Source organism: Harpegnathos saltator, unplaced genomic scaffold (genome assembly GCF_003227715.2).
Source record: "Harpegnathos saltator strain DR-91 unplaced genomic scaffold, Hsal_v8.6 scaffold170, whole genome shotgun sequence".
Taxonomy (NCBI): Eukaryota; Metazoa; Arthropoda; class Insecta; order Hymenoptera; family Formicidae; genus Harpegnathos; species Harpegnathos saltator.
Genome location: NW_020229951.1, coordinates 143,507 through 162,500, shown reverse-complemented (window position 1 = coordinate 162,500; position 18,994 = coordinate 143,507). Strand labels below are relative to the sequence as shown.

The 18,994-nt window shown below is 54.9% G+C and overlaps 4 protein-coding genes across 5 annotated transcripts in view; all 4 read left to right on the top strand.

The window, feature by feature from the left end:
* Positions 1 to 1,788, top strand: part of LOC112588192 (uncharacterized) — a 2,315-nt gene extending 527 nt beyond the window's left edge. The window contains exon 1 of the mRNA XM_025297136.1: positions 1 to 1,788. This exon is cut by the window's left edge and continues 527 nt beyond it. Coding sequence (XP_025152921.1) covers positions 1,361 to 1,783 — 423 coding nt within the window. The 5' untranslated portion in view covers positions 1 to 1,360 and the 3' untranslated portion in view covers positions 1,784 to 1,788.
* Positions 1,789 to 2,219: 431 nt separating this feature from the next.
* On the top strand, positions 2,220 to 3,033 carry LOC105180761 (uncharacterized). The gene is made up of 2 exons (XM_025297139.1): positions 2,220 to 2,458; positions 2,588 to 3,033. The coding sequence occupies exons 1-2, from the start codon at positions 2,220 to 2,222 to the stop codon at positions 2,943 to 2,945; spliced, it is 597 nt and encodes a 198-aa protein (XP_025152924.1). The 3' UTR covers positions 2,946 to 3,033.
* On the top strand, positions 2,984 to 5,882 carry LOC112588072 (cilia- and flagella-associated protein 69). The gene is made up of 7 exons (XM_025297129.1): positions 2,984 to 3,165; positions 3,249 to 3,376; positions 3,426 to 3,687; positions 3,955 to 4,250; positions 4,340 to 4,554; positions 4,841 to 5,272; positions 5,348 to 5,882. The coding sequence occupies exons 1-7, from the start codon at positions 2,984 to 2,986 to the stop codon at positions 5,531 to 5,533; spliced, it is 1,701 nt and encodes a 566-aa protein (XP_025152914.1). The 3' UTR covers positions 5,534 to 5,882.
* A 573-nt stretch (positions 5,883 to 6,455) lies between these two features.
* The window catches only part of l(1)G0289 (plexin domain containing lethal (1) G0289), a 37,651-nt gene continuing 25,112 nt past the window's right edge, over positions 6,456 to 18,994 (top strand). The window contains exon 1 of one of the 2 annotated variants that reach the window (XM_011137024.2): positions 6,456 to 7,378. In XM_011137024.2, the coding sequence (XP_011135326.2) occupies positions 7,246 to 7,378 (133 nt within the window). In that variant the 5' untranslated portion in view covers positions 6,456 to 7,245. The remainder of the gene's footprint in view (positions 7,379 to 18,994) is intronic. The other variant, XM_025297125.1, reaches the window with a different exon arrangement.

Sequence of the window (18,994 nt, the reverse complement as noted above, 5' to 3'; positions counted from 1 at the left end):
TTACCTGTGTGTGTGTGTGTGTGTGTGTGTGTGTGTGTGTGTGTGCGCGAACCGCACCTGCCGTCGGTTTCGGTTGAGTTTTCAAACGCGCGCCGGCCTTGCCATTTTTTTGAAGACACGAGACGCGACAACAATTCCGCGCAGATTGACGTCAGGGCTCGGTGATGCCGGTCGCGTGGAGGAGCACACTGAGTCGCGAGAGAGTGCGGCTCGCCCTCGGCTTCGAATTGCGCAACGATCGCGAGAGGAACAATGCGGATGAATTTGAAGGAGAAAGGCGCCGCACGAGCCATCTGCTTCCAGGTTGGCGCGTCGGCGCAGAGAGTGCGCCAGCTCGCGGACGGCGCTTCTTACCTACGAGAGAGAGAGAGAGAGAGAGAGAGAGACGCTGCTCGAGATGGTTAACAATATTGAGCTTTATCGCGATGCTCGCCGTTGTAATTTATTCTAGCGAAAGTCAAGTCCCTTTAATTCGATAAACGCACGCTCGCTCGCTCGCTCGCTCGCTCGCTCGCTCGCGAACGCGAGAGAGACTGCCGTCACGCACGCACGTACATCGATCGCTACTCATTAATCGTCAACACGTGTTGCCGGTTTGGCGCGATTTGCTCTTTTCGAGCATTCCTCCCAGTCATCTTAATTTGCCGATAACGTATCAAGCCGGAGAACCGGAATGACGTCGGTCATGAATACCGCGAGCGGAACAAGATACAGTCGATGCGAGCGATGCGAAGTTAATTTATTATCGACGACTAATGAAATAACGTCGTAGGAAGATCGGCGATTAAATCGGCTTAATTTGTATGGATGACCGTCACTCGTGGATAATTCAGCCGAATGGAGCAGAAACGTCGGCGGAGCCGACGTCGTCCTGCGAAGGAATCCGCACGTCCGGAATATGCGACCTGCAACTGTCCGGAACTGCGCGCGAACGACGACTCAGGGAAGTGTCGCAGGATCGATGCCGTTTATACGATAAACAAATTGCGAGAACTCGTGTCGGATCCCGTCAGCGGCGGTCACGTACCGCGGCTGTCGCAGCTGCTCTGCGATTATCTCCGTGAGATCGGCGACGAGGGTTACGTATCCTTTGATTTGCGTTCTTCTGAGAATCGCTCGGCTCGCAAAATTCGCTGAGATTCTTCGCCTACCCGTTAAACGGTGAAAAGAGAAGCGGAAAAGAGAACGCGGGGAGAGAACGCGCTGTTCTCTTCATCAAAACGTAGGATGGACGTTAGACCGTTGTATATCGAAGCTCGCAGCCCTCTTCCGCTTCACTTCCCACGATCGTTCAGAGTAAGCGCGATTCCTTAAAGACTCGCACCCGTTGCCGCAGCCGTTGAAACACCTGCCGGCCGTGATGAGCGTGTTGGAGTTCCTCGCGTGGAAGTGCAGAACCGTCGACGAGTACCGAGCGCATCTGGATCGCATGCTGCAGTTGTGCAGTCGACCGCCTTTGTTGGAGCGCTCTTCCGACACTCTGACCCGCTCCGTCATAATGGAGCACTATTTCACGCTGCTGGGCTACCTTCTGACGATCGTGCCGCGGGAAGAGCAGATCCAGCGGATCCGCGACGCCCTCGACAGCTTGTTAATCGAGCGCGCGAGACCGGCCGCGAATGTCGCGGCGGCGAGGTTGGACTTCCGCCTGCGAGCCATGGAGAACTCCCGGTTGCCGGTCATCGTCGCCGAATTGCTGGAGGCGGCTACGCCGAAGGTCTACCCGAAGCTCCTGGAGCTGGCTTTCACGCTCGCCTCGGTCTCGCGTCAGTGCTGTGAGTAGTCGCCCGCGGAATCCGAACAATCGAGGTCGCGCGACAATGCGCAGGAGTCCCTTTCAGAACGAGCCGGCGGCTTCTTCTCGCTCTCGTAAACATTCTCACTGAGAAGAGGAGAAAGAAAAGCAAGGACAAAAGGGAGACAACGAGTTCGCTCGCGAGAGCCGGTCGAACTTTGCCGAGCGAGCAACGGTCCGGCGCGGCGCGGCGCGGCGGATTAGCATATTGAATGCTCGCGCGTACCGAGCGCGCCTAATTTATTCAAATATTATTCCGACGGACAACACAGCGCGCGACCAACGGACTGGAGAACTGAACTGGACTGGACTGGACGGGACGGGACGGGTTGAAGAGAAGGCATTAGGAGGAGGAGTCGCGCTTCCGCGACGTCGCTCCGCGCAGGCAGAAGCCTTCAAAGTATTCTTCGGTGAAGGTTACAGGATGCTGGAGGCCGGCGTACTGAATACCCTGCTCATCAGAATGGACCTGCCGTACGCGACGCAGCTGCGCTGCACCAGGCCGCCGGACGTCGAGCTCGGAGGTGAGGAGTATCCGTGGGACACCATGCTCCTGATAACGAGCCTCTTGTGGAGGCTGATGGGAGCGGTGCTGCCAGCGGGGAAACCGCTGCCGGACTGCCTGCTGAAGGACCTCCCCGCGCTCCAGCAGTGCGCCATGTGGTATTACTCGCCGATGATAACGTTGCGTTAACCTATCGCCACTTCCCCGCGTGCACGACGTCGCGTGTCCCTCGCCGACGACTCGGTCGCGTCGGGCATGAAACCCTTGGGCTTTTCGACGTAGCGCAGGGGCTTGAGGTACTCGTTCCAGCGGCAGGTGCTTCGCGGCCGACATCGAGCGGTCAACGCGAGGATCAGGAACGACATCGCCGCGCTGATCCTCGCCGGGGTCGTGGCCCTGCCGTCGTCGTGGGACCTCGTCGGCAGCGGCATCGCGGAGCTCATCGTCGGTCTTCTGGGCGCGATCGAGTCTGGCAGCACCAGGATATGGGCGGAGGACGTGACGTTCTCCGACAGCGACGACGACCTCTTCTTCAAGAGGATCCTGCTGACGATCGTCGCGCATCTCGCCCACCTGGACATTTGTGTCTTCGTAATTCGTTCTTGCCGATTTTCCGTGAAATCTCAGCTGTTCGCTGTTCGATGAAGAAGATGCTGATTGATTGATTCCCGAACGTCTAGGTGATGAGGAAGGCGATGGTCATACCGGTGATCCTGCGGATCATTGGATTCTACGCGAGCTGGAAAATCGACGGAGGATCAAGTGCGTCGTCAAGGTTGATCCTTCTGGAGTACGCGATGCACATCCTGTCGTTGTTGGCGCCGCGGATAACGACGGAATTTGTGAAGCGGAAGGGCACACTTGCGTAAAGAGAAAAAAAAAAAAGAAACACGGAAATGTCAGTGAAACGTTGAGAACGGAACGCAGAATAGATTTCAACATTCGCAGATTACTGGCGACGGTCGAGCGAGTTTCGCACGAGAAGTACGGCGAGCACCTCGCGATGATATTCACGAGGACGATCTGTTCGATAGTCCTGCGGAACGACGCGCTGTTGCTGGAGGACTTTCGGAAGCGTGGGATGATACCGTTGCTGATCAGTGAGAAGCATCGCGAGACATTGCTAATTTCCATTGTTCAACAATGAATTGTCCGAGGCGAACGTTCTTCTTCGGCTTTCAGAACTAATCAGCGACATCGTGGCTCTGGATAAGCTTACGACGAGGAGGCAAGGAATCCTGACGCTGCTGCTGATCGCCCTCGAGGGCCTCGTGAAAAAACAGACATCTGTTCAACAGATGTACGGCGAACGGAGCGTCCAGCTCGTTATAGAGATCTTCGCCAAGTGTTTGCATCAGAAGAAGGATGACTTTCAAGTGGACCAACGGTAACGGTTCAATATGCGACGAGTACGCTTTACGTGGCGAGGCATTTTCTGCATATCGTCGTAATTAGTCTCCTTTCGTAATCTCACCTCCTGTGAGTATGAAACGTTGGGGAAACGCGAGACGCGAGACAGATGCAATACTTGAAATCTGGGTTCTAGTGTTGAGAAAGAAGAAGAAGAAGAAGCAAGACGTAAAATATTTACATAACGAAACACAACGAACGTACGTTGCGACCGATTTCCTCTTCGTTGTTGTCCCTTCGACAGGCTCCTGTTGGCGATAGGCTGCTACGTTTGGGAGTGCGTGGCGCGGTGTCCAGCGAACCTGCAGATTTTCCTGCGGAACGGCGGCCTGTACGCCGCGCTGGACGTAATCGAGACAGCGAGCTACCCTGTGAAATGTTTGTATCTCGGCGCGCTGACCGACATGTGCGACGGCACCTTTTGCGGACCGTTCCTCTGTACCTGGCGAGGCGCCGATAAGAAGACAGGACTGATGTCCTTGCTCGCGGCTATCTGGCGGGAGGAGGAGGACCGGATCGGCGTTAAGAGACGCGCCGACGGTTCCATAGGCGGTTCGATCTCGTCGAATCGGCAATTTCCCTCGGCGGGAGGATCTTCATGGCGAATTCTTCGTGCTTCGTTTTTTTAGATCGCGAGTTGCCTCAGATGGGCAGCAGGCAGCGGGCGGATACGTACAGCTCGAAGCTCAGCGCGGACTCCAGCCCCACCATAGTCGACATGATCGGCTCGGTGCGGTCGAAGATCTTCAGCATTGCGAAAATTATCGAGCGGGACGGCGCGAGATACGAAATCGCTGACAAGCACTACAAGATTCTTCTGGACGCGCTGCCGACGGAGGATCGCGTAAGTTCAGCGGGGAGGATATCCGCGATAAGAGGAAAGATAACGATAATAAGCGGATGGCCGCAGTAAATAGGATCGGAAAAGAAACGAGCTCGCTAAAACAATCTTGGAACAATCAATCTCAAACTTGACGACTCTCTCGGCAAGATCCGAGCGAGAAGAACGATAAGATAACGAGCGGTTTCTGCGATGGCGAGCGATTGCACGATTCGCTCCGACTTGACCGAGGCGACACTTTGTACCCTGCCTAGCTACAGTGTACCCCCCCCCCCCCCGCGCCCAACAGGTGACAATGTGCTGCGTCAACGAGTACCTGCAGCTGAAGCTCGGCCAGATGTGGGCGGAGGTCGCCAGGTATCTGGAGCAAGCCGGCATCACGCCGTTGAGCGTGGACGCCCAGCTGATCTCCAACATGGTGCAATGGCACCGCTCATGGGGTGCATTCATCGAGGAGAGCCAGCGGAGGCTGACTTCGGCGGCCGAGCGCGCGGAGGAGATCCTGGAGAAGGAGGAGTTGGCGAGGATACGCGACGCCAGGCTGGCGCCGAGCCTGGATGCGCTGGACCAAGTGGAGCTGATCCGTCGCACGGCCGACAGGTCGCATATGCTGCGGATGAAAGAGCGGCAGAGGCGACAGGTGAACGCGGCGTTACGTTTCCCTAGCGACGCCGATGTCAAGCGATGCCACCGGACGTTCGCGGAGCGAGCGAATTTCACGGTAAAAATATACCGTGCGAGCGTGTGACGTCAGTCAAGGGTCATCGTTCACGCGACCGCGGCGGTTCCTCCTCAGGTTATACTCGGCCAGCATCAATCGATCGACACGTCGCACCTGATGGAGACGAGCTGCGACCTCGACGAGTTACCCTCTGTCTCGCCCCCGGACCCTGACTCGCCCTACGGAGAAACCTTCCCCTCGCTCGACGGCGCTTCCGCTGCTTCTCCCTCTCTGTCTTACGGACTGGCGGACGACTGCTGAAGCCGCCCGCGGAGAATCGATAGGTCTCGTGTCCGCGCCGATTGCCAGACGATTGTTGAGACAAACACGTCGCCGCGTCAGTCGCCGCGCAATGTGTATATTCTTCCACTGCCTGATGTAACGGCGCGCCTTTATCTTGCTGCGATATTACAGTTGTCTTCCTTATCAATGCAAGTCAACAAAGTATTATCTCCGTTGATTCCAATCAATTTTAATCTCTCGCGCACAAATGTTGTCAAGAAATAAATTTAATATATTCCAAAGACACTGGAAGCCACCGCCGGGTTTTATCTTATCTGCAGACGTTCGTGGCACACTTCCGCTCAATGTCAATGTCACGCGGCTTATCTACTCGCGCTGAGAGAGAGAGAGAGAGAGAGAGAGAGAGAGAGAGAGAGAGAGAGAGAGAGAGAGAGAGAGACGCCCTTCGTCCTCCCAACGACCAATTTCCCGAAAAGCGCGCTCCCGCGCGCTCGAGTTCGTCCGCCGTGCCGGCGAAGCCGCGCGCGCGCGTCTCCAGGCGTGATTTCGAATCTCGCGGGCCGCGTGACGCGCTCATCTAAATGACCCGGCGGCGGACGCGCTTATCTAGATGACAAACAGGGGGTATCCCAGAGGGGACGAGAGAGCGATCGGCGAGAACGTGGCGAACGTCGGATAGTGAGAGCGAGCGTGTCGTTCGCGTCGCAAGCGAACGTCGTAGCCGTAGCAGTGTTCCGCTCGACGGTACCGGTTTAAAACGAACGCGCGCCGCTCGGCACCGACTTACTCGCTGGAGAGTAACTTGCCTCGCGACCGCCTCCTCACTCTCTCTCTCTCTCTCTCTCTCTCTCTCTCTCTCTCTCTCTCTCTCTCTCTCTCTCTCTCTCTCTCTCTCTCTCTCTCTCTCTCGCTCGCTCGCTCGCTCGGTCGGTCGCTAGCGCGCGCGCCGCGCCGCGCGTCAGTGTGCCGCGCGCCTCGTTACGAATCGGACCGTTTCTCATTTCCGATCGATCTCTCGAAACGGACGATCTCTCCGCACGGCAGCGCGAAAAGTAACTGGCGAACGCGCGGCACGCACCGCGGCCAGCCGGAGATATCGCATCGCCGCGAGCAAGAGAGTGTGTGATTCTTCAGCGGAGCATCCTCGGTGCGCTCGTAAGCGCGGCGGCGCAATCGCCCTTGCCACCCATCCCTTTCCCCCCGCTGAAATTCAAGTCGCTGCCCTTCGTTTCTCCGTCTCCCCGCCCCTCTCCCTCTCTTTTTCATTCTCTTTTTCTCTCTCTCTCTCTCTCTCTCTCTCTCTTTCCCCCTTTTTTTCCCCATACGCCCGCGCCTTTGTCCCTCTTCGTCTTTTGCTCCGTCCTTCTCTGTCCTTCCCCGTCCGCCTCCAGTGCAGTCGCCGTTGCCGCCGCCGCCGCAGCCGCCGCCGCCGCCACCGCCGCCGCCGCCACCGCCGCCACCGCCGCCACCCGTCGCCACGACGTCGCGCGAGCGCGAGCGCGAGTGCGCTCGCCGCTTTTCCACCGCGTTCCCGTTTGCCCGGCCCCGGGTCTGCGCGAGTGCCTAACCCAGCGAGAGTGCACGGGACTCCGTCCGGAGGCGCAGACGCACCGTGCCGTGCCGCAGCCTCTTCTCCACGGCGCGAATTTCCCGCGAGGGAATCTGCCCCTCTTAGCGAGACGACGAGACACGGAGGAAGGCTTCTCCTCGTCGGCGACGACGACGCAGATATGGCGCGCGAGGAAGACCGGTGGTGCTTCTTTAACGGTGCGAACGCGCGACGACGACCTTCGCGAATCCCGCTGCTGCTCGTCCTGTGCTGCACGCTCCTCCTCGGATCCTTGGCAGTTGCCGCCGAGACCGGTGAGTGTGTGCGTGTGTGCAAATATAAATATATCATGTAAGTGCGTACACACACATACGCGCGTCCCGTCATATGTGTGTGTGTGTGTGTGTATGTACGCGCGCTCGCGAATGCGCGCTGTGGCGAATGTGCACGAGCGCCTTTCGATAACCTGTTGCGTATCACGGAGGATTCTTTTGGAGCGGATCGAGAAGGCGCGAGCGAGACGCCGTGATCGCTCGCCGGATCAAGAGAGGGAGAGAGGGAGAGAGGGAAGGAGGGAGAGAAGTTGCGGCGACGCAAAGGAGTGAGCGAAAGCAGAGAGAGAGAGAGAGAGAGAGAGAGAGAGAGAGAGAGAGAGGGAGAGAGAGACCAGGAGAGACAGCGAGAGAGGAGGAGGGAGAGAGAGAGAGAGAGAGAGAGAGAGAGAGAGAGAGAGAGGAGAGCAGGAGGAGACGTTTACTTCGCGCTCCAGGACAAAGTCCTTTTAAACGGCAATGATCCGATGAACTTTCCTACGCTCGCGGCGGAAAAATGACGAGGACTTTTGAAAAAACGACCGTGCCATACGCCGAGGATAATAACGCGAACGCGCGGACGCGCGAGAAGAGAGCGCGAAGGGGGAGCTCTCGCCAGTGAGGGGGGGGGGGCGACGAGAGAAAGGGAGGAAAAAGAAGGTCTGTCGAGAAATCAACGTAGGTCTCTCTCCTGACGTCATACTCGCACCCGCCCCCGCCCGCCGCGCAATATAAAGCGACGCTCTCTCTCTCTCTCTCTCTCTCTCTCTCTCTCTCTCTCTTTCTCTCTCTCTCTCTCTCTCTTTCGATCTAACGCATCTCTATCCCTGTCGTCTCCGTCGTGTCCGTCGTCATCTCGTTATCGTCATCGCCGCCGCCGCCGCCGCCGTCATTATCGCGTCGCGTCGCGTCACGTCGACGTTGGGCACCGCGCCGCATGGCGTCGATGCAACGGGATCGGAAATGCGCGAGACATCGTCGGATTAAGGTCGTGATCGCTCGGTTCGCCCGCTCGCTCGCTCGCTCGCACTCACGGCCCCGAAGACGCCGAGCGATCGTACACGCGCGTGTACGTGTTCATTACGCCCGCGGAGAGCAAGTGCGATCGCGCGAGCGCTGCGAAACGAAACGGTGAGTCGTGCCGGCCCCGGCACGCTTCCGGAAGTAGATTCTTTTTCAACTCCGTGTGTGAATATCAAAGGACGCGCGCCTCATCGTCGGGACGGACGAAACGGTATAACTATGTTGAATTAATCGGCGCAATTAAAAGAGCGATTGATTAAGCGGTCGATCGATCGATCGAGCGCGCGGACTCGATCGGGGGGGAAACGGCGCCCCGTTCTCACGTCTTCCCTATTCGCGGTCCGGAATTTTTTTTTCGACTCTTCGTCACCGCGCGTTGAAGTCACCGAGACGCGCGCGCGCGTCTCGGCCCTTTCCCTGATAATCGCGTTCGCGAGCGGCGGAAAGGGTTCTCGGACACCCAGTATAAGTCTTCCCTTCTCCGACTCAGCCTGTTCTGTCGCGCATCGCGCTTAACACCCGGCCGTTGCCTCGAGTCCTTCGATCTGACGAGCTATTTTTTTCCTCCTGAAATTACGAATGTCACGCGACGTCTCTCTAATCGCGCCTCGGTCCGCCGGAATCCGTCGATCAAATCGCCTATTAACGCGCCAGAATAATTGTGCTTCATGACTGATATTTTTTACGCTCGTCCTTGATAATATTGTTACTCGCCGGCTCGCTGTTATAAATGTTTCTCAATGCCGAGTGGGTGGGGGGAGCGAGAGAGCGAGAGAGCGAGACAGAGAGAGAGAGAGAGAGAGAGAGAGAGAGGCAGAAAGCAAGAGAGGAAGGGGGGATCTCCGGCGCGCGTGACGATTGTGTACTCTTTTTGCTCCGATTTTCGTCGGGGATAACGGTACGAATTCGCGAGTGACAGCTCGGAAAGGTTATCTCAGGTCATCCAGTGCTTATACCGCCGGCATGCGCGATTTCACGAGGCGAAACTGCCTGCGTTTGTTTCGGCGACGGTATCGTTTCGGGCCGCTCTTTTATTTACACATCATCAGTGCGCCAGACTGCCGGGCAGGAACACCGCGACTATTGTTGACGCTGTCGGAGCCGGAGATGTATTTCGAGCATTGTTGACATCTCGTTGGAATGTCAACAATCGTTAGCCGACTCTTCCTCGCGGCCCTCTCTCTCACTCTCTCTCTCTCTCTCTCTCTCGCGGAACGCCAAATTCAACGCGAATAACTTCAAAGACGAGAGAAGCGATTCGCTCGCTGACGTACCTCGCGGTCGTTATTTAACATCCCGGAGATGCCAGGAATATATATTCTTCTCTTTGCTTTTTAATTCTCACTATACAATCGCGTCGTACGCGCGTATGAAATAGCAGGTAATAACTGTTGTTCACGCTTGGCGGTTGGTATTTATAGACGAAAGGCGGTTTGTCACGAACGGGGCATTTGCTTCGTAATCGCGAAGTCGGCAAGAAGAAAAGACACGGATTACGCACGTTATTGCCGCAGCTTCGACGTCCCGCGAATAAATATTTCGTCGAAGCGAGCGAATATTTCGAAAGTCTGCGAATCCAAAAGAGGTTCCTTCCTACACACACACACACACACACACACACATACAGTTCCGTCTGGAATGTTCCCCAAAAGGAACGAAATGCAAAACGCCGAATCATCATTGGTCACATTATCATTAACTGTTGCGCGAGCGTAGAGCTTACAGCCGAGCGGGCAAATAACAGACGGAATATTTCACACGATCGCGTGTCCCCGCGCGAATACACATCATCGCGCGGTGCAACAAGCTGCCGCATCCATAATACATACGCCGGCGGTGTTTTGCGGAAATCGATGGATTAGCCAGCAACTTGACGCTCGTCCGTGGCGTCATTGCAAGTCGAGGCAAGTTACACCGCGATGGAAACTGCACCGACTCCCGCGCGCGTGTGCTTTGCACAAAACGTCGCGCAACATGATACATCATGCACGATCGCTTATCGCCGACGTTCGCGGCGGATCTGCCATTTTTCGACCGGAATCTCGAGTCGAGACGGCAGCAGAGGTACATACAGAGATAAGAGAAACACCTCTGAGTGTCTCGAACAACAATCTGGAGCGATACGCGCGACGTCCTTGACGACTCGACAGATATTAGGTATTAAACTTGATTTTAAGAGGATTTTTTGCGAAAATGAACGTGTTTATTTCGAAACAAAAAGTGATAAGTATATGTTGTTCAAACCCCATTTTTCTAATAAATATGTTGTTCAAACCCCATTTTTCTAATAAAAGGCGGATTCCTCGGCGGAAGAACGACTCGTTTTTTTCTGGTTATCCATGAATCCCGAGCCATTTTTTCATATCTTCTAAACTGAACTGAAGTGCTGAGCAGAAAGGTGATTCCGCATGGATCGAAACAAGTGGAAATCAGAAGGAGCATGCCTGGTGAATTTGCGGCGGGTGGGGTAGAATATTCCATCCGAGCAGCTCTAGCGTTTCCTTCAGCGGTTTAGCGACCGGTGTGGCCGAACAACGTTTGTCGTGTCTTTTGGCGTGCTCTGGTCGTTTTTCTTTCAATTCTTCGGTTCAGCTGTACTAGTTGTTGTTGTTGCTTCTGCCAATTCTTCAAGCGCTTGATATTGATCTTCGTCCAGCAATGCCTTCGACTCTTCGTCTTTAAACTTTTCCGGTCGACCAGGGCGTTTCTCGTCTTCCAAAACAAAATTTCTTCTTTCGAATCGTCTAAACCAGTACTCACAAGTTGAGATCGATGGAGCATAACACCCATAAACTTCGGACAGCAAACTAAAACTTTCAGCTGCCGATTTTTTCAAATGGAAAAGAAAAAGTAACACTTGCTGCAAATGGCGTTTCGTTGGCACAAAATTCGACATATTGAATGTGTCAAAAAGATATGTTATTTACATTCGGGCCAAATGAAATATACTGATTCTTAAAGCCTAATGACGGGGCTTTTATACGAAGTTGGCTTCAGTATGGGCCGATGCTACGTATCAGGTGCTCATTGCGCCATCTCTTGTAAATCCATGAAAATTAAGTTTAATACCCAATATAACGCGCCAATATACGGCGACGTTCGCTCGTAATTCGGCGAGGACCGAGACGCGACCGCGTGTCTCTCGGTCGCGTCGCAAAGTCCAGGACACCCTGTGTAGCGCGACGGCAGCCCGCAGCAGACTTTCAATTTGCACCGCGCCGGCGACTCGCGTGCGCGCGAGGCTGTTTTAATCCGCGATATTAATTCCAAGTGGTGCGCGCCGTTCCGACGTTTACAACCTTATCGCGGATATAGGGCCGCGCGCGGAATTCAAGCGACGCGAAGGTGAATGACGACGCCCGGGAGACACGGGGAAATTCTAATTTAACGCGCACGCAAAACGCGCTCGCACGCGATGCGCCGCTCTCTCGCCTCTCGTAACACTCGACTCGACTTTACTCGAAGCGCGGGACGACGCCTCGTTCAGCTGAGCGCGTAATTAGATTGCGCGTAACTCCATGGCGAGCGTATTTAAAACGCGCCGTGGCGGTTTAATCCCGCCCATGAAAATATTTCTCCGCGAGAGCGCGGAAGGGAGAGAGAGAGAGAGAGAGAGAGAGAGAGAGAGAGACGAGCGACCGAGGTCTGACTTCCGGCCTGGCAAGTCTCGCGAAAATCGATTAATCCGCCTCGCAGGTAGGCGCGACTTTTTTCCTTTTTTTCCTCGATGAATCGATTCGCCGGGATTTTTCTAAGGAAAAATGGAACGCGAGTATTTCTCGCCAGTCATTCTCCGTTCGTCTCCTGCGGATCGCCGAACGACGAACCTGCGTTCTCGCAATGAGCGGCGATTGGCCGAAGGTGAGGATTGTTCTCTCCTCGAAAGGAGAGCTCGCGATAGTAGATAAGACAAAGTGGACGAAGTGGGAAGAAAGGAAGGGGGGGAAGGATCTCGCGTTGGACGCCGAGGAATGTGAAATTTCGCCGGGGGACTCCCGCGGCAGCCGATGGCAGTGGCGTGCGTCTCGCGCTACGCGCGGAAACGCTCTCTGAAGTGTAGAAATTTGTCCTCGTAACACTTAGCCCGCTCGCATGCGTAACGCTTCCTCCAGCGGCGCGTCTATGCGATTAAATTCGACAAACACGTAATGACGGATGTTCGGTCGGACCTCCGCGAAGCTGCAGCTACGCGATAGGCGGATAAGAGCGATTAAAAACGAGGCTTGGGGGAAAGGCGATTGCTTCGTTTTCCAGCGACACGTTTCAAGTTTCTGTGTTTACATTAATTCCAGCTGCGACCCCAACGGCGACGACGCGTCGAGTCGCGTCCCACCGGGTCTCCCCTCGATGCCACACGTGACGACAGTGTCGTGTGGCTTTTTCTGGCCGAGTCGTGTACGAGCATAAATTAGACGCGAGGTGTCGTGTGTCGATTAAAATGTTAATGTCCGGCATATTTCCGAAGTCAGCCGCTCGCCGTGACGTAAGACGCGGTGAGAGAGGAATTCGCGACAGAAATCGGCACGGAAATCTGTTTACTGTGAACACGCGCGACGTCGTCGCTTTCGCCGCTCGTCACAGTCGGAGAAAGAGAGAGAGAGAGAGAGAGAGAGAGAGAGAGGGAGGAAAATCCTCATCAATCCTCACTGATCCGCGTCCTTTCGGTAACACATTTTCCAACAGCGTCGACAGAAAGGCAAGGGGGGGGGGTCGTACGGCGCAAGTAGCTTTCATCCACGTCATCGGTGCCTCGTGGAGAATGAACGAACGAACGAACGAGCGACGGATCCGGACAGATACGTGCGTTCTCGCGTACACCGGCGGCTCATCCATGAGTCATGGCTTTTGTCATATTTCCATCGACGTAGAAAGTTCAACGCACTCCCGGCTCGCCGTTACACCTTTCGTCGTAGCCGCGCGCGCGTAGCAGCATCGGATCGCTCCATTTTCGCTGACGCCGCGCGTTCCGCGCTCGGACTTACACTCAGACTGACCTCGTTTGCCCCTTACGAGCAAACGCGCGTGAACCCGCGAAGTCGGGGTGCCCGTATCGATGGGATCGATACCTCGGCGCCTCGGTGGGGTGTTCACCGTTGCGAGGAAGCAGTCGATTCCGAGGAGTAACGCACGCGCTTCCGGAAAGCTCCGCTCGAAGGACGCAGCCCCGTCGAGCGGATTCTTTCTCTCCTGCAGGGCGAAGCAGTAGCCGTTTCACCACTGTACGTTTAATTAAGAAATAGAAAAAAACAACGGCCACCTTTGGATCTTCGAGACTGTCTCGCCTGGAGAAAGAGAGAGACAGGGAGGGGGAGAGAGAGAGAGAGAGAGAGAGAGAGAGAGAGAGAGAGAGAGAGAGAGGCGAACGTCGCATCGCGCGTACGAGAGCGAGCGCTTCGGCGCCGCGCAGTTTCCCGTCAGATCAATTTTCGGCGCAGCTCTCTCGCACCTCCGAGAAATTCAAGGTGGTAATGGCTGACGTTCCGTACATTGTGCGAAACTACTGGGCTGGGTGGCCTCCGCTGAGGCAGACCGGCACGGGGAGTACGTAGCACGCCCGTAACGGAGGACTACACAGCGGGTGCGCTTCCACACAGGCCGGCTGTAACTCGAGACCGTAACGCCTTTGTTGTACCTCGGTCTTACGCGGTCGGTACGTGGTGCACCGGCACGTTTCCCCTTCGCCGCGATACACAAGCTAAACACACGCGGAGAGAGCGAGAGAGAGAGAGAGAGAGAGAGCGAGAGAGAGAGAGAGAGAGAGAGAGAGAGAGAGAGAGAGAGAGACACGTCGGATGTTTAGACGAGAGCAACGGGAGCTCGCTCGCTGAGGTCACGCCGGGGCGACGCGACGCGAGGATGAATGCTCGAAGGGCGACCTCGCGATAACCGGCCGGAAAGCGTGACTTCGAAATCGCGGTTTTCCCGTGGCGTATCAGAGGAAATAACGAGGGGGCAAGTCCGATAATTTTCGAGCGCGTTCGCGGCATCCTCCTCCTCGGCCGAGGAGGAAGGCATGAATCGAAGGCGGGTAGCGCGTGAAACAGAATAGGAACATAAGCGGTAAGACGTAAGCGAGCTAAGAGGAAATTAACTGGTCAAAATTGCTTACTTTTCTCAGGGCGAAGAAAATTGTCGACAGCGGTCGCTTAATTTGCCTAGCGCTCGAGTTTTTCTCTCTGCATGGAAAAACGCAAGTGCCATCGAGCAAATCCAGCGATCAGACAGGCGAGAGACGCAACCGCGTTGCCGACTATCATTGGTCGATTCGCTCGCTGCTCGCGTCTTGCCGCTTACGTTATTCCATGTGCCGCGGCCCTTGAACGAGCGTAACGGGAACGTTACGTCGCGCCGGGTAACGAGTTCTCGCTTGTGCGCGTTGACTCCCTTTATTACGCGCGGCCGTTGGCGCAGCGCGTGTCCCGCGAGCGGGCATTGTTCGCGCCCGAAGATGCGTACACGCGCCTGTGCGTATCCGCTTTCGGTAACATGTATCGTCGTCGCTCGATATGACCGTAAGTAACGTTGGCACACGCACACTGCGCGCGTATATCCGGTGTATCCACGTGTGCGTGTGCGTCAGCGCGACGGCCGCGCCAAATCTCACGGGCGCGTCGCCGAGGTTTTCTTCGTCGTCCCTGACGTGAGTAAACCTCGGGGAACGGGTCAGACGCCGATTTGTATCCAACTTTTTATAGCTATTTTTTATGTCAAAATGTGAAGAAATCTGTTATCATTTTTAGCTTGAATTAATTTCTTCAATTTTTTCGAAATTCCTCAAGTTTTGCGCAAGTACACATATTTGAAACAATATTTCGTAAAAATATATATATCTGATTTGTTGAAACTTGCACACTGCATACACATGCCGCCGATTGTGAGTCAGAGCCATTTTGTAAAATTCAAAATGGCGGATCTACGTAATATGGCTGACGTCATTGTCGAAAAAGTGTTTGACGTTGGATAATCTTTCGGCTCACTATCCAGCAAGCAAGCTCATTTTAACGTCGGAATCTGGTAAAAAATGAACAAGCAATAAACGAAAAGAGAATAAACAGAAAACTTGGGAAATTTCGAAAAGATCGAAAAGATTAATTCAAGGTAAAAAAATGATAACAGATTTCTTTATATTTTGACATTGAAAATAACTATAAAAAAATTGGAAACAAATCGCCGTCTGACATTCGCCGAGGTTTACTTGTGAACGCGCGGGCGGGCGAAACGAAACTGCGCGTCGCCGCGGCCGCGACTGCGTGCTGCTGAAAGCAGCCGCGACGCGAATCCGGTCTCTGGACGTGTGTGCCTCTGGAGCCGCTTCCTTTAGTGAACGTATATACTCCGCATCCTAACGAACGTATTGTATACTCAGATTAAGACCGGCGCCATGGAGCAACCTTATCGCACGCGCGAGACAGCCCGCGCTTATTGACAGATAACTTTAATGCCGGACGGCTTCTTATCTTGCGACGCGTTAAATTACGCGCTCATGAGACGACCTTACGCGCACCCGAGCGTCTTCTCTCCCGAGAAAACTCCCTTTACGTCGTACGCTGATAAACACGGTCTTTAGCGCATTTTCACAGAGTCTTCGTTAATGAGCTGATCGAAATTCGTCTTATAGTCTAATCAACCTCGATTGGCTTCAGTTCTCTCTCTCTCTCTCTCTCTCTCTCTCTCTCTCTACTGGAAACAGTCCTTCTCTATTCTGGACGCATTGAGCGAATGTTGAACACCTCATAATCCCAAGATGAGTTTTTCTCCGCTTGAGAACCGAGAGGCTCAGCGCGTTCGCGAGACGGAGAGAGCCGAAAGCTAGAAGTAAAATTAGAAGACGAAGAAAAAGCGGGTAATTAAACAATTCACGTGCGGCCAAACGCGGAGTTACGTTACAAAAGGTTATGCAAGCGCGCGCACGCGCGCGCGCGCCACGGTAATTCGTTTCTAAAATTAACGAGCGCAATGAAACGCGTCTGGGAGGATGTGTGTAGGAGAAATTTCGTTGAGAGGAAAGGGTGCAGCAGCAGCGGCGGCGGCGGCGGCGGCGGCGGCGGTCACAGCCACAGCCACAGCCACAGCCACAGCCGTAGCCGCGCGACCCAACACGATCAGACATCCACGTGGCCCATTTTATACGGTCATTAAGTTGTCCGCCTTGTACGAACGGCCCTGCTGATTATGCTCGATTGGTCCGTGCCTCGCGTATTCGAGTTGTCTCATGGATTACAAATACAAACACAAGTCTCGCATCGAGCCATCTGTCGGCGACGAGTAATCCCTAAATAACGCATCGGCCCGGGCCGAGAAGTCCGATTCGAGCCACCAAAGGCTTCAAAAGCGAGGCTTCGAATTTTCACTCGAGACTCCACGCGAAAATCTTCGTGCGTGAATTCCCCCCCCTCCCCCCCCCCGCGCAAATTCCTTCCGTGGATCATCATTTTGCCGCGTATCTCGTCGAAGCGATCTATTCGAAAGTAAACAATGAAACTAGAATTTGCCCAGACGCGCGAGTGTTGAAATACGCGCAAGCCTCTCAGTTCGCCGCGGCTTTCCAAGGCGAGCCGTTTCGAGCCGGTGCGAAGCGCGGCTTCCTCCTTTCGAAAGGAGGCTGGCCGGCGCGGATAGGATAAGGGTTAAGGACGCGCATATCGGCGATATATCGGACGGCGAGCCGCGCTCGCTCGCTCGCTGAGAATGCCGCGGGGCGCGAAATCGCGAGTTCGTTGCTCCCGCGGTAGAGCCGACGAGCGCGTAAGATCGTCCTCTCGGCGAGCGCCTGCGTAGTTTCGCGCCAAAAGCCCTCCATCCCTTCGCGCGGACGTTATCCCATCTCTGTGCCGCGATAAATCGCCCGCCGTGTTTCGCGTCGCGCTATTTCAGCGCCGCGCGTGTTTTACGCTAAAATATTTCGGCGTCGCGTGTCGCGTTCGCGCATTATTGCGACGACGGTGTCTCGTATTTTCGTCGCGCGGTGAAATAATTTCGCAAAGCGCCAGGGACGTTATCCCTGCGCGATACGTCACTCCCGCGTCTCTCGACTCGGCGGTTTGCAATTGCATCTCGGCTGCAATTCGCGCGCAAAGTGCGCTTTACCCGCTTTACCCGCGTCGGAAATGGAGGAGGAAGAAGAGCAGCGCGACGACAAACAGTCCGGACAGTGTTTGCTTCCCCGTTAATTATTACATCGATATCCTTTCGACGTCTGCGGCAATAAGTGGCTCCGGCGCCGCGCGAGACTCGCTTCTCGCTTCGTGGCATTGCTCCGATATGGATTATTATTGGCTCAATTCATTCTGGACTGTTAGTGAATGCACGCGCGCCGAGACCGCGCCGGGATGCCTCGGGAAGCTCTTCGAGCGGCCGACGCCGAGCGCGAAGGATGAACGACAACGCCGGGATAATATTTCGACGCCGAGAGAGAGAGAGAGAGAGAGAGAGAGAGAGAGAGAGAGGAGCGTCATTTCTTGAGCACTCTGGGACAAGTCCCCTTAAGCGCATAGACAGAATTTACAAATTAAAACATAAGTTAAAATACAGAACAGTTGGAATTTAAAATTCGTTAATATCAATTTAAAAAATCTCGGGATTAGGTGGAGTAAAAGTAAAATAAAATAGAGTGAAATAAAACGAAATGAAATGAAAAGAAATGAAAATGTACATAGCCATATCCAGACAGGTCAAGAATGATCTAAGTGTAACTCAACGCAACCTGACTTTTCGCAGAGAGAGAGAGAGAGAGAGAGAGAGAGAGAGAGAGAGAGAGAGAGAGAGAGAGAGAGAGAGAGAGAGAGAGAGAGAGCGCTTAATCGGCCAAACCGGCCTGCGTGAGCGCGCATCGATTATGCGCGTTCAATTATCGGGCTGTGGTGCTCGGGTTTTAGCTTTGCTAAAATACACACACACTCGCGTATTTACGCGCGCGTGCGTTAACACAGCGGCGATGTATTCCGCCGGCGCGTTCCTCGTGCGCGTCAGAAATAGCCGCGCGCGCACGCGCGCGCGCGAGCGCTTCGTAATCGATCGCGCGAGGAAAAAAGACAAAGAAGCACACTCGCGGAGGCATTCGGCGAAAATCCGGATCGATAACGCGCGCGATATATTCGCCGGCTGCGCGCGCGTGGATCGTGTTCGCACGGAGAGAGCGGACTCGCTCGTCGAAGAACGTCAGCGTGATGTCACCCCAGCGACCTCGTTAATGGCAGAAGGCCTTTCAACGATTGACCGAATGGAATTGCGTACCCTTGCAACGCGCCCTGTTCGCTTCAATAGAAGCGCGCGGATGATCCGCGCGCGGCCGTTGCGAGCGGAGGAGAGGCCTCGTCGGCGACGCACGCGAGTGTCTCTCATCTGCGCGTCGACACTCGTCGTCGTCGTCGTCGTCGCTGCTTCGTCGCGGCGAGCGAATGTAATTTCCCGTATAATCCCCCGCCGAGATTGCCGAGCGATAAACCACGATTCCGCGGCGGAATGCGGCGCACCGCTCGGTGAAAACAATTCAGCGGGATGATTCATTTAAATGAGGCTGTTTCGCCGGCGAAGGAACGTTCTGCGGTCCATTTCTCAGCTTTCACCTCGCTCTCGCTTCTCGCCGGACGGAAAAGT

Bases quoted from the DNA above. Each gene is read 5' to 3' on its own strand.
- LOC105180761 (XM_025297139.1), top strand. From the start codon at position 2,220: ATGCTGGAGGCCGGCGTACTGAATACCCTGCTCATCAGAATGGACCTG. The intron at 2,459-2,587 runs GTATTACTCGCC...GACGTAGCGCAG, and splicing joins CTCCAGCAGTGCGCCATGTG to GGGCTTGAGGTACTCGTTCC.
- LOC112588072 (XM_025297129.1), top strand. From the start codon at position 2,984: ATGAGGAAGGCGATGGTCATACCGGTGATCCTGCGGATCATTGGATTC. The intron at 3,166-3,248 runs GTAAAGAGAAAA...CAACATTCGCAG, and splicing joins AAGCGGAAGGGCACACTTGC to ATTACTGGCGACGGTCGAGC. The intron at 4,251-4,339 runs GTTCCATAGGCG...TCGTTTTTTTAG, and splicing joins CGTTAAGAGACGCGCCGACG to ATCGCGAGTTGCCTCAGATG.